This window comes from Kwoniella europaea, chromosome 1, assembly GCF_036810445.1.
Source record: "Kwoniella europaea PYCC6329 chromosome 1, complete sequence".
Taxonomy (NCBI): Eukaryota; Fungi; Basidiomycota; class Tremellomycetes; order Tremellales; family Cryptococcaceae; genus Kwoniella; species Kwoniella europaea.
Genome location: NC_089487.1, coordinates 11283490 through 11295582, shown reverse-complemented (window position 1 = coordinate 11295582; position 12093 = coordinate 11283490). Strand labels below are relative to the sequence as shown.

Genomic DNA, 12093 nt, shown 5'->3' with positions numbered 1-12093 from the left:
CTTTGTGAACTGACCGTACTACCCAGTCGCACTCAGCCTTTCGGGTTCTTCCGAATCTTCGATCTCCTGAGCAGTGATATTAACCCCATCTTCATCTTCTATAGCCTGTAAGAAGCCCATCCGCTGGCCTCGGGAGAAATATAGAGCAGGTTCTTGCTGTTTGATGACAGCTTCGGTGATGAGGCAATATCGGACCGACTGATCAAGCCAAGCAGAAGCGATTATCAGCGATGTGTACGGATACAATTCACTTTTAGGTGGGGAGCAGATTGTGAACAAATTGGAAGCACACTCACCGATCCAGGAACTTCAAACATCGCATCACCCAATCTCTCTTCCATAATACTCCTCAATCCTCTCGCACCACCACCTCTTTCCAAGCCCTCCCTCGCAATCTCTTTGATCGCTTTATCCGTAAATCTCAATTGTGATCCGTATTTCTCGAATAACGCTTGATACTGCTTTATCAGCGCATTGCGGGGTTCAACAAGGATTCGAATCATATCTTCCAATGTCAACGGCGATAACACCGATATGACTGGTAATCTACCCAGGAATTCGGGTATTAAGCCGTACGTTGTCAGATCAGGTGTCGAGAGACCAGTTAATGGGAGAGTCGAGGTGGAGGAGACGGGAGTAGAAGGTGTTTTAGGCAAAGGGGCACCAAATCCTATTGACTGTTTACTTTGTCAGCTCATATATGTAGATGATTTGCCAAAACACTTACCCCTTTGCCTAATCGTCTATTTACAATCTGATCTAGCCCCACGAACGCACCAGATAGAACGAAGAGGATGTTCGATGTATCAACCACAAAAGTCTCTCCTTTTCCTCCTGAGCATCCCAACAAACAACCAATATGAGTCAGCTTCGCCTAATCACTTCTCCGGCGAGACACTTACCAGGAGATCCACCACCACTACTGAATCCTGGTAATCCCTCTCTGACAGATTTCTTTCCTCCCAAACCTCTATTCATTGGATTATTCGGATCCCATCCTGGCGGATCACCATACGCAGCTTTCGATTCTGCTTTTGGCCCTAAAGTAGTCCCAGGTGAGCTTGGTCCAGCCCCACCAAGAGGGTTTGATGAGCTAGGTGAACTAGGTGGCGTTGAAGATATAGTTGGACCTTTGGCTTGTAATGTTAATGTGGTACCTTCCAATAATCTCAATAGAGCTTGTTGGACTCCTTCTCCTCCTACATCCCTTCCTCCCCCCCATGAACCAAAGTCGCCTCCGCCCCTTCGAGCAAGCTTGTCAATCTCATCGATATGAATGATACCGAGTCTATACCAGAGCATTGACATCAGGATGTGCAAGATATTTGTGAATTTTGAATGTCAAGGGCACAGACAAACTCACTCTGCTCGGTTCACATCATATTCTGCATTCTGCAATAACCTCAACACGCAATTCTCTACGTCTTCTCCTACGTATCCCGCTTGAGTATAGGTGGTAGCGTCGCATGAGCTAGGGGTATCGTCATAGCACATCAGCATCTATTCTATCCCTGCGTCATTAATCGATATGAGCCGGTCACTCACGCGAACGGGACATCTAGTATTTTTGCCAACGTTCTAGCCATCAGGGTCTTACCTGTTCCAGTAGGACCACTGCAGAAGATTATGATCAGTCATATTAATTAAAGTCCAGATGATATCACTCACACCATCAAAACGTTGCTCTTCTCAATCACCACCTCTTCTTGAGGCTCGATTGAACCTGGTACTTCCTCTTCGGCGAAACTCGATGATCTAGATTCCACCTCAATTTCAATCGTGTCCTTCTTTTTTCTACCTCCTTGATCGTTCTTGCGCTTCTTCATTGTCTGACCTAATAGAGACGGTAGGGGCGGAGGAGGCTTTGGACTGAAATATCCATCTCGAGCTATTGATTTCTCCCGTCAGCCTATAAGACTCTCTTCCTCCGAAAAAGATAGCTAGCTCACCCCATTGCCCCTCTCTTGATCTGAGTGTGAGCAAATCATGTGTCAGGGTGGGATCCGTCCCATCTGCACCTGTCACCTTGGTAGCGTCCCGTTCGATCTGACTGCCAGCTCTACTTGGATCCCACGTCATCGGGTCCAGGTCGTCCCGCCGATTAAGTCGGTCCCATACTGGTCGGGTGGATGTGGACGTCGAGACGGGAGGATCAAGGATGATAGGTGGAGATTGCCTTGCTGGAGGAGGGGGAGGGGGTTCACGAGGAGGTAGACGAGGGGATATACGATGATAATGATTGAACACGCTATAACAACTGTCAGTACAGATATTGCGTGGAGGGGAGATGTACTCACGCAACAGACAGTGTCCTCTTGGCTTTCTCCTGACCTACGACATACTTCGATAGGTGATTATACAGCTACAACGCAGTCAGTAACAGTCCGGCTGAATCATACAGAAGATCGCACTCACATCTCGAGGGGAACGTACACTCCATCCTGTGAAGGGGGCATCTTCCTCCACAGCTCTTGTTGCAGATGACGTATATCTAACGTACAGACAGATAGATCCTGGAGGTCTAGCTCGACTCAGCCTCAGTATATGAGTGTGGGAGTACATGTTTATCTGGTCAAGTCAGTGGGATGGAGAGAAAGGAGGATCCAATGGTTGCTGATGAGTCGATTTGAAGTAGAGAGTGAGAGTGGAGGTCACGTAACCATGGCGCTGCGCCCGGTTATCACGGTGATAGTAGCGATGAGGACAGGGGTGATGACGAGCAGGACCAATGCATTGACCAGTGAAAGACAGACCAACATGTATACATACACTACTTGTATATCCCAAAATTGTACAAGAGGGAGTTGTAACTTATGATATAGGCCGTGAAGGCAGTTAGTCTCAAAGCTAACAAACTTACAGATCTTCTATCAGAAATCAACGACATATACAAATTATCCATCTAGTGTCGACCTCTTCAAGGACTGAAACCTTACGCTATTTACAGAGCTCCATAATACTTATTCGGTCTACCTTCCCCCTTCTCCACTTTCTCCACCTGCTGTTTACCCAACCTCTGCGGTTTCGATTTCTTCCCTGCCGTACCCTTCCTTCTATTCCCCTTGGAAGATGGGTTGGAGTAACCATAAAAGGTACCTTCACCGCATATCATTGGATTGTAAGATATAGGCATCCCACCACATCTACATTCATACGTTGTCTTGACCCATTGAGGGGCAATGGCAATGTAATCCGCTTCAGGACAAAGGTCGAAACACTCTGACATCGTACTGACTATCGTACTAGTTGCTTTGACCAATTTTGTGGATGACAGTTCGATGGTTTTGGCGCAAAGATGGAATTGGAATGGAACGTGTATTTTGGTCACCTATACATAACAAAAAGCACATAAGTAAGATGTCAACTTATAAGAATCCCCATGATTAACAAGCCAATATCATTGTCAACCATAAGGGAGTGCTGTCACACAAGGAAAGTAATCCTTCTTGTTCGACTCACCTCACGATCATAAGGTAAACATTTCCCATATTCATCCTGAGCGACATTATACATGAACGTCTTGGGTGGTGAATTCCCACATTGACAATCCGTTTCGAAAGCTGACCAGAAAGCGTATTCGTAACCTTGATTTTTACATGTACTCTGCGCGACGAAAAGCAGTACAGCACTGTGATTAGCATCCTGAGCGGTTGAAACGTTTGAAGCTCGACTTGACTTACCTGACAATCACCTTCGATCTCCACCTCGTTGGTATCGCTAGGCATATTATCCACGCATCCTATGAAGGATTGTGCACGGACTAGCGTGACTAACGCGATAAAATTCAAGAGTCGTTTCACCAACATTGTTCTGGATATCTGATAGGGTCGAAGATGAAACAATGAATATGGTATTGAATTGAACCAAGTCGAAGATGGACATTCAAAACAACAAGGTTACTCACAGTGCGAAAGCTTTATGCTTGGGAAGGGAGCGGAGGTGATCTACCATACTGCTGTGAGACAATTTTTAGGTGTAGCTCAGGGTTCTTTAGGCTTATTTTCGGTTCCATTCCTTCGCTTTACGCGTATCGCATTGAGATATACGTTAACTTGGGTGACCATTGTCTCGAATGCCAGTTGCTTGCTGATCATGATCTTTTGTAATATCAACGAAAGTGTTTCATGCTGCACTCTAGTGTCCATTTGTCATTAATCTATCGATTTACTACTTCTTCACGCAAGCTCCGTTCTTCCAATACCAGCCTTTCTTACAAGCGTATATTTCACATTGACCTTCGTAACAGGTTGATGCTCCGAGACTTACTCCTGGCAGAGTTGTGCAACTGGGATCAAGGGTTGATCAGCGGTCATCATTCGCCAAGCACAGAATGGAGAAGTGTAGGCTCACTCTACACCATTTCCCTTGAATCTACCCATGAGTCTCTCCCCGAATCTGCCGTGGACGCATCCTCCGCAAGATTCAAGTTCCACATCGGTATCAATGCACTAAACGTTTACCCAGCCAAGCAAGTCAGTCTAATCATGCTGTATGGCAATCCATTAAAAGATGAACTCACCTCGTAGGCATCCTCAACACCTGGGACATTACAAGCAGTCAACCCCTTAGGGCATTTCGGTGCCATACCAGCTGCTGCCATCTTCCTTTGTCTTATCAACTCCCTTCTCTCGTTCAATCGTCTTCTACCAACAACCTCCGAAGGGGATTCACCTGCGACTTGATAGATATATTCGCTATTTGCATCGCATACTTGTGGAGTATATTGAAATTCACCTTGATCGTTACCGCAGAAACAAGAAAAATACTGTGTTTCAGGATCAGGTCTCGCCACGGCAAAAGTATACGATTGACAATTGTCGAAACATTCTTGAATTGTTCGGAATTGCAATGTTTCTGTTTGGTCGAAGAATACTTCACCGTTTGGGCCGGTACAGTCTAAATGATCGAATCGACTAGATGTCCTTTGTGTCTATATATGTGATATGGTATCGACTATCAGTCCACGGAAGTAAGACTAAAGAAGGAAAGAGGGGGACATACGAGGTATGCACTCGTACATGATGAATCGGTCGATCCAGAATCGATATAATCTTGAGGTAAAGCAGGTAAGTTACCGCACCCACAATCCCCTTGCCCGCCGAAATTCGTAAATGAATACGCGAATCCTTGATCGGTACATGTAGCCTAATAGGAAATACAGTATAGTGTTGAGGTGGTTAGTATGTGGTCTGTTATATCGGAAGATATATAGGAGGCTCACCAAGCAGGATGAGCCCTCATCAACATCGTAGGCAAAATTTCCTTCGGCGTAATCATCTACACAACCCAGATATGGTTGAGCAGCTAGAACGATATGGGATGAAAATAGGATGTAAAGAACGTGTTTGTTTATGGCGATCATGTTTGATCAAATATTCTAGAATGGTGTGAAATAGCGGAATCGCTATCTACTGTATGTATGAAGAGGGGATGAGAGGAAGGGATTTGTAAAAGAGAGAATGGAAGTGGGTCGATGATTGATGGATGTTGCTCAAATGAACTGATCGCATTCCAGTATATATACCTTCTGCATTCCATACCACAGGATACTGTGGAAGTAAGACCTGTCAGTCGCGTACTCGCCATCCAATGTATTGGAAAGGGGCCGCAAAACAGGCTTTTTCGTGCTGTCGCAAGTGACATTCAAGAGTGAAGGTGACGAAACGAATAACGCAAGGAATCTAAGACAAGATGTTCATAATTGTTGAGGTATATCAGTAACCTCGAAGTGTCCTCTAGGATTTGGGTAGGATGATTTGAATGATATGTGAGCACGTAGTTTTCCAGCAAAGGTTCCAAGTTCTATCTCTGTTGTGGCACAATACAGTATCACCTTGATTAAAGATAAATTAAACATTTATCATTCAAATCGCCCTTCTGGAATCACATTCCAGATCACCTTTCGGCAACGCGACGTGCATGAAGTTATATCATCGGAATCACACAAGGCACACTAGGGGCTTGTAATGTTCTGAAAACTGTAAAATGCTTTCTTGTATGTTGCGATTTCCACACAAATGAAAGGATTACTGCTGTGGCGAGGATTGATATCAGCGAAAGAAAGTCAAAAAATGGCAATTCCTGCAATTCAAAGCAGGAGAAGGAGAGAAGACCGGTAGCAAGTTTACAGCTTTACAATCTGACGATCCATAGTAATGTTAGTCAAAAGCTGCTGGTGGTGGTGGGGTTCATGGTTGCCAAATTGCCAATCGTTGTTTTCCATAGAAGCATTGTACATAATTATACTCTCAATAACCCTAATACACCTACAGCATTATACTCCTTAAAAAATCTAAAGCATGCTTATCCTGTCGAGTCTAACATCTGCTCATCAAATCTTTTCACACTTCCCTTCCATCCAGACCCAGCCTTTCTTACACGCGTAGATCTCACATTTACCCATCATACATGTCGAAGCGCCGAGTGCAACACCCGGTATGGAGGAGCAGCTATTTAGGCATGAAATCTCAGCGGCAATCTACCAACCTAAGCGAGGACAAGAGGGTACAGTACTCACTGAACACCATTAGAAGCAAGTTTGTGATCATCGTTGAAATGGCCTGAAATACAGCCACCGCACGATTCCAGCTCGAAATTGGTATCAAGGCACTTTGATACAGTACGCGTACAATGTCGATCAGCATTCTTTTCAGCCTGTCACTGGTATGTATGCATGGTCAGAACTCACCTCGAAAGCATCTGGTACGCCAGTAACATTACAAGGTATCATTTTATTCGGACAGAAGGCTTCTAACCTTCTTCTCGAATTCCTTTCTACCCTTTCTCTTTGACGTTTTTTCAGCGCGCCAGAAGGGGAGGTAAAATCGTTGAAATATAAGAACTGAGCATTTCTGTTACATGCTTCTTCTTGGCCATCATTGTAATCCGTACCGCAGAAACATCCTAGATCTTCACTATCTGGATGAGTCTGGACCATCGCTATCAGGTAATTCTGACAGTGTGCGAAACACTCTGAAAATCTATTGACGATGATTGGGGATGTTTGGTCTACCAGTGATACGTCATGCTGGCAGAATAGGTGATCGAATGAACTGATCGTTTTGTGTTCCTAAATTCATACATGCTAGTCAACCGTTAAATACCACAACATACCTTGCCCGACTGAAAGGCAAAGGAAGCGAGAAATATAACAACAGAACTCACCTCATAGCCTGAAGCACATCCTGCATAGATACTTTGACTATCTGTATACGAAGATATCGACGCAGGGTTATCGCCACAGAAACAAATTGGATCGTCAAGATGATAGTCGAAGTATGCGTAGTTGTAGTTCTGATCCAGGCAGATATCCTGGTACCAGAGATAGTTAAACATTCAGCAGGTGGGTTTATATGACTCTTGAGACTTTATGGGTGATGATAGGGAGATTATTGCTTACTGGGCAGAAAGAAGCCTGCGTGGGATATTGCACTCGGGTAGCATCGGGAGGTAGCGTCGCTGGACATCCCAAGAATGGCATTAAGCCCATGACTGATCTAGACAGAAGTGCTATCGCGATCAATTGCTCGAATGGAGTGGAAAACATAATGGCTGAGTTGGGTTTCCTAGGTTTGAAGATTTGACAGACAAATTGGAAAGTAATCACCAAGCACATTTTCGCTTTTATATCCTCGTTGAGCAGCTGAAAGCTGAATGGGGTGAATTGAAAATCTCGAAAAGTAAAGAAAAATCAACCCCAATGCACACGTCATTATCGGATCACCCAGAATACACTCGGAACCGAAGAACCGCAAAGAGCTTTGACCTTGTATGGGGTCAAAGATGTCCGTTGATGATCAAAGCGGGACCAACACATCTGGATGATCAGGGACCATACAGACGGTATTCCTGTGAGTGTACTCTAACGACAATCCAGTGGCCTATGCGTGTAGAAGAACAAGGTATTCAGGGTAACGATTGGCCTACCTCCAAACGGTTTATTATGGATCCGCAAACAACGGGGAAGTCCTGTGCGGCTAACACAGGATCATACATACCTCAGAGTCATAAGGTTTCCTGCCGAGAGTGATCAGAGCCCCCGTGAGGGAGTTCGGCGAAGGTTCATTGTTTTATCATTTCAAACGGAAATCACGTTCGCTATTGTGCTCGGACCACAACTGAGTATCACAATCCATCGATCAGAATCTCTTTCTCCATGATGTGACACAGAGATGTAAGAAGGAGCTCACTTTAGCAGCTGATATGATGATAAGAGGTAAGTTGTCCAACCCTTCTTCGGATATCATCAATTTATCTCGAGCAAGAACGTTGAAATGCAATTTCGCAAGTTTACGTCTACTTTCAAGATCAACCAACATTGCTAATCCTGTCGTTTCCGCCCTATCCAACTACACTCTTAGTAAAGCAAAGTATCGTCCGAAGATTGAGAAAGGTCCAAACCAGGATACATACCATTGGTAGATTGCCCCATCAAGATGTATTTTCCGACCACCCAAACTGTTGTTTCCCTCTTCTAACCATGCATTCCCTTCCTCTCCCATTATCTCGATCAACGTACCTCTGACCGAAGTTTTCATACTAGCTACTTGCTGTCCCCTATCGTTCTTGCAGGTTAAGACCACCTCCTTCTCAGTCATCTTGGTGCATGCGATTCCGTAACCCGTAATTGGTGATTCCTCCATGCTGTTCGAAAGTACGTGAGAGGGTGTTTGGGGAGAGGCGATGACAGGTTCGAAGCGGATCTCTGAATGAGAGCCATAATCGAACGGATGAATTTCAAATGGTCTCGTAGTGGAGGCAGAACTGAAAGTTGACGTGGTTGATGGTGAGATTGGAAGGATATTTCGATGGAACAGCCGGCGTAGAGGTGATTTCTGAGGGGATGAACCTCTTATAGAAAGTTTAGATGGATGAGGGAGAGAATTGGGTTTGGTATTGGGATGGTCCAGTCGATGATCTTGTTCGGTAGTATAGGCAGTATCGCTAGCCCTTCGACCTGTGAGTGGTATAGTCTTTGGAGGCGATAACGCGTGGTAAGTCGAAGGTGAATAAGTGTTCGACGAGTAGTCATCTTGGGATGGATTGATTGGAAGAGGGAGATGAAATGAAGGTATGTTAGTGGGAGCTGAAGACATCTTTGCCGATTGACGAGGCAGGATGCACGAGAAGGGCTGCAACAAGTGAGGTCAGTACATATGTATTCGAGTAAAGTATATATCTCATCAGCTACTGAGTCTTCATTACAGCAAAGGTATACCTTGGAGCTACACTTAGTACGTTTGAAGTGATTGAGCTAAATGCGATGCATCATTCATTAAATGACATTCAATCAGAGCAATGTGTGCAGAGGCACCCTTGAGAGGTGTAAGGACATCCTTCGTGTGTGTGTGTGACAGGATTGCAATCGTCCTGGATTAGTGCTCTTCATCAGTATGCTCCAAGGCTGCGGTAATAAATGGGAGTACCTTTGTTGAAGGAATGGATGTATGTATGCTGGGGTGCGAAGAAAGGGGTTTTTTTTTAGAATAGAGGTGTTGATTCCCTCACTGCGAGGACACGGAGGATACCTCGATCTCCGTCACACAACATACTTGAGCCTGTAAACATAAGTCAAGCACCTTCAGCTCGAAAAGTTGAACTGGAACCAACATAGATCAACAGCTAGCCTGCCGGTTCTTGTCGTGAGAAACATCATACATCCACTGCATACAGGCGGCGGACCATCGCAGTCGACCCCTCACCCTATCAACCTCAAGAAGCCGCTCTCCTGTCAGTTGTTTCACAATGTCAGCTCCTGTCTGTCGTGATTTCATGAACGGGTATGTCCAGTCCCAGAGATACAAACATTTCCATTTTGCTTATCTCCCCCGTCAAATGATAGCTACTGCCGATTTGGGACTGCATGCAAATTCTACCACCCACCACGAGGACAGGGAGGCGTACAGCCGAGAGGTGTATCGAATGGGAGTTCAAAATACCAATTCAAGTGAGTTTCTGTTATTCCAGCCGACCCAACTATTATCGACTAATTCGGATGTGATGCAATGGTCGTAGTGAAGATACTATACGGCAGGACCTCACCATAGAAAAGCCCAACTACTTCGTATCCAACTATGCAGCTGCGAAATATGAGCCCAATCTTTTCTTTGGATATGATATCTCGCCGGAGGAATTAAGGTGGAAGAGCGTGATAGCGTTAAGGGAAGGAAAAGTACAGGATTATGTGAGTGACCGTAACTACACTGCCCTCTCAAATACAGCTTGGCTTGCTTGATGTGGTCAACAGTCTGACTAGAATCAATGAATGTAATAGGTGAACGAAGAAAATACCCTAATGAACCAAGCAAATTCCACAATAACACAAGCAGTCGCCAATCTATCCGCTACCAACAAAGTCGCCGAACAACTACACAACGCCAGATTTACAGGGAACTCCGCTCCTGGTGATCCTCGTCCCAAAGAATTTTCTGAAGCTGCTGCTTTGGACACCCCCTCTTCGAACTCAGCTCCGAATACCTCACGATTCGGTAGTAGCGGTGGTACAGGTGGAGCCTTTGGCGGAGGGAATAAACCCAGTGCATTTGGTGGACAAAGTAGTACGAGTGGAGGAGCAGCATTTGGGCAAAGCACCTTTGGACAATCAAACAAACCTTCGGCATTCGGATCGAGCTCTTTCGGAGCATCTTCTACACCCTCTGCATTTGGTGGAAACAAACCCTCTACTGGTGCTTCTACTGGTGCTTTTGGCTCGACAACAGCACCAACTGGTGGAGGTGCATTTGGATCGTCTGGATTTGGATCCAAACCTACTGGGGCTGGATCTGCATTTGGATCTTCAGCATTTGGCTCGTCACCTTCTTTTGGCTCTGCTTTCGGTTCCGCGTCCAATACGACTCCAGCAGGTGGATCGGCATTCGGTCAATCTGGTTTCGGTGCTAAACCCGGTGGATCAGCTTTTGGCAGTGCTTCCACCTCCACACCTTCAGCTTTCGGTTCTACATCCTCACCATCACCTTCGGCATTCGGTAATACGTCAAATCCAACGTCAGGCTTCGGTACCTCCGCTTTTGGTGCCAAACCTTCAGGTACATCTTCAGCCTTTGGAGCTCCCTCCGCACCATCTGCGTTTGGTTCGACATCAACACCTTCTGCTCCCTTGGCTTTCGGCAGCTCGGGATTCGGAAATACCTCTTCTCCATCTACCACTGCGCCGTCGACAGGATCAGCATTCGGGCAATCAGGCTTCGGATCATCTGCTTTTGGTCAATCAGCCAAGCCCAGTGCATTTGGCAGTTCGACACAGACGACTTCGGCATTTGGAAATAGCGCTTTTGGGCAATCTGCTGCGCCGACTGCAAACTCTGGTGGAGGTGGATTCGGCGCATTCTCAAACAGTGACAACGCTCCTTCTCCTGCTGCTCCAGCCTCAACATCAGCCAATCCATTCGGTAATCCATCTACCACACCTTCCAATCCTTTCGCTCAATCTCAACCCGCTCCTACTCCTACTCCTGCCGCCCCGGCGAATCCTTTCGGTGCAAAACCCTCAACTACCTCAGCATTTGGGAACGCCAGTGCTTTCGGACAACCATCTGTTCCTTCTGCGATAGGCGCTACTTCTGCATTTGGCACGTCTTCTGCTTTTGGTACTTCTTCAGCATTTGGGTCTACACCCACTCAGCAGCAGCAGCAGAACAATGTATTTGGTGGTGGTGCTTTCGGTGGTGGTATACAACCTCAGGGTGACGTACCGCCCGGATGGTCATACGATGATCCATGGAGTTATTTGCTTCCGAGTGAAAATGGGAATGAGAAAGGTGAGAAATTGGAGGAAGATGCGATTAGAGCGTTTAAGGATGGTGGATTTGGGTTGAGTGCAATACCGTTATTGCCTCCGCCAGTAGAGTTGAGGGCGTGAGCGTGAGTAAGAAAAATTGTTTCAATGCATCATACAGAGTGGACTTGAATTGGGATGTCACACGATAATCCTTGAAAATTACAAAATCACATACGGTACTTTACATGTTGTAAGAGTATACACCAGAAACATCAAAATAATGTATCGAGTAGAGTAAAAACCATCATGCATATATCTCAACACATCTTGTCAGCTATGATTACGAATATCATCCG

The 12093-nt window shown here is 45.6% G+C and overlaps 6 protein-coding genes across 6 annotated transcripts; 1 reads left to right on the top strand and 5 right to left on the bottom strand.

Annotated features, from left to right (window-relative positions):
• Positions 1-18: 18 nt before the first annotated feature.
• Positions 19-2562, bottom strand: V865_004287 (uncharacterized protein; the record flags this gene model as incomplete). Its single annotated transcript, XM_066228071.1, has 10 exons — positions 19-198; positions 297-677; positions 728-834; positions 903-1288; positions 1364-1471; positions 1546-1614; positions 1669-1888; positions 1950-2248; positions 2298-2362; positions 2416-2562. 10 exons carry the CDS (start codon positions 2560-2562, stop codon positions 19-21), a joined length of 1962 nt encoding a protein of 653 aa, XP_066084168.1.
• A 379-nt stretch (positions 2563-2941) lies between these two features.
• Positions 2942-3806, bottom strand: V865_004286 (uncharacterized protein; the record flags this gene model as incomplete). Its single annotated transcript, XM_066228070.1, has 3 exons — positions 2942-3328; positions 3460-3603; positions 3681-3806. The coding sequence occupies 3 exons, from the start codon at positions 3804-3806 to the stop codon at positions 2942-2944; spliced, it is 657 nt and encodes a 218-aa protein (XP_066084167.1).
• A 361-nt stretch (positions 3807-4167) lies between these two features.
• V865_004285 (uncharacterized protein) lies at positions 4168-5362 on the bottom strand (the record flags this gene model as incomplete). Its single annotated transcript, XM_066228069.1, has 5 exons — positions 4168-4285; positions 4351-4448; positions 4520-4930; positions 5002-5145; positions 5222-5362. The coding sequence occupies 5 exons, from the start codon at positions 5360-5362 to the stop codon at positions 4168-4170; spliced, it is 912 nt and encodes a 303-aa protein (XP_066084166.1).
• Positions 5363-6331: 969 nt separating this feature from the next.
• V865_004284 (uncharacterized protein) lies at positions 6332-7615 on the bottom strand (the record flags this gene model as incomplete). The annotated part of the gene is made up of 5 exons (XM_066228068.1): positions 6332-6449; positions 6518-6609; positions 6689-7069; positions 7165-7311; positions 7400-7615. The coding sequence occupies 5 exons, from the start codon at positions 7613-7615 to the stop codon at positions 6332-6334; spliced, it is 954 nt and encodes a 317-aa protein (XP_066084165.1).
• Positions 7616-8072: 457 nt separating this feature from the next.
• Positions 8073-9095, bottom strand: V865_004283 (uncharacterized protein; the record flags this gene model as incomplete). Its single annotated transcript, XM_066228067.1, has 3 exons — positions 8073-8117; positions 8190-8340; positions 8413-9095. The coding sequence occupies 3 exons, from the start codon at positions 9093-9095 to the stop codon at positions 8073-8075; spliced, it is 879 nt and encodes a 292-aa protein (XP_066084164.1).
• Positions 9096-9744: 649 nt separating this feature from the next.
• On the top strand, positions 9745-11878 carry V865_004282 (uncharacterized protein; the record flags this gene model as incomplete). Its single annotated transcript, XM_066228066.1, has 4 exons — positions 9745-9779; positions 9842-9946; positions 10015-10183; positions 10274-11878. 4 exons carry the CDS (start codon positions 9745-9747, stop codon positions 11876-11878), a joined length of 1914 nt encoding a protein of 637 aa, XP_066084163.1.
• Positions 11879-12093: the final 215 nt, after the last annotated feature.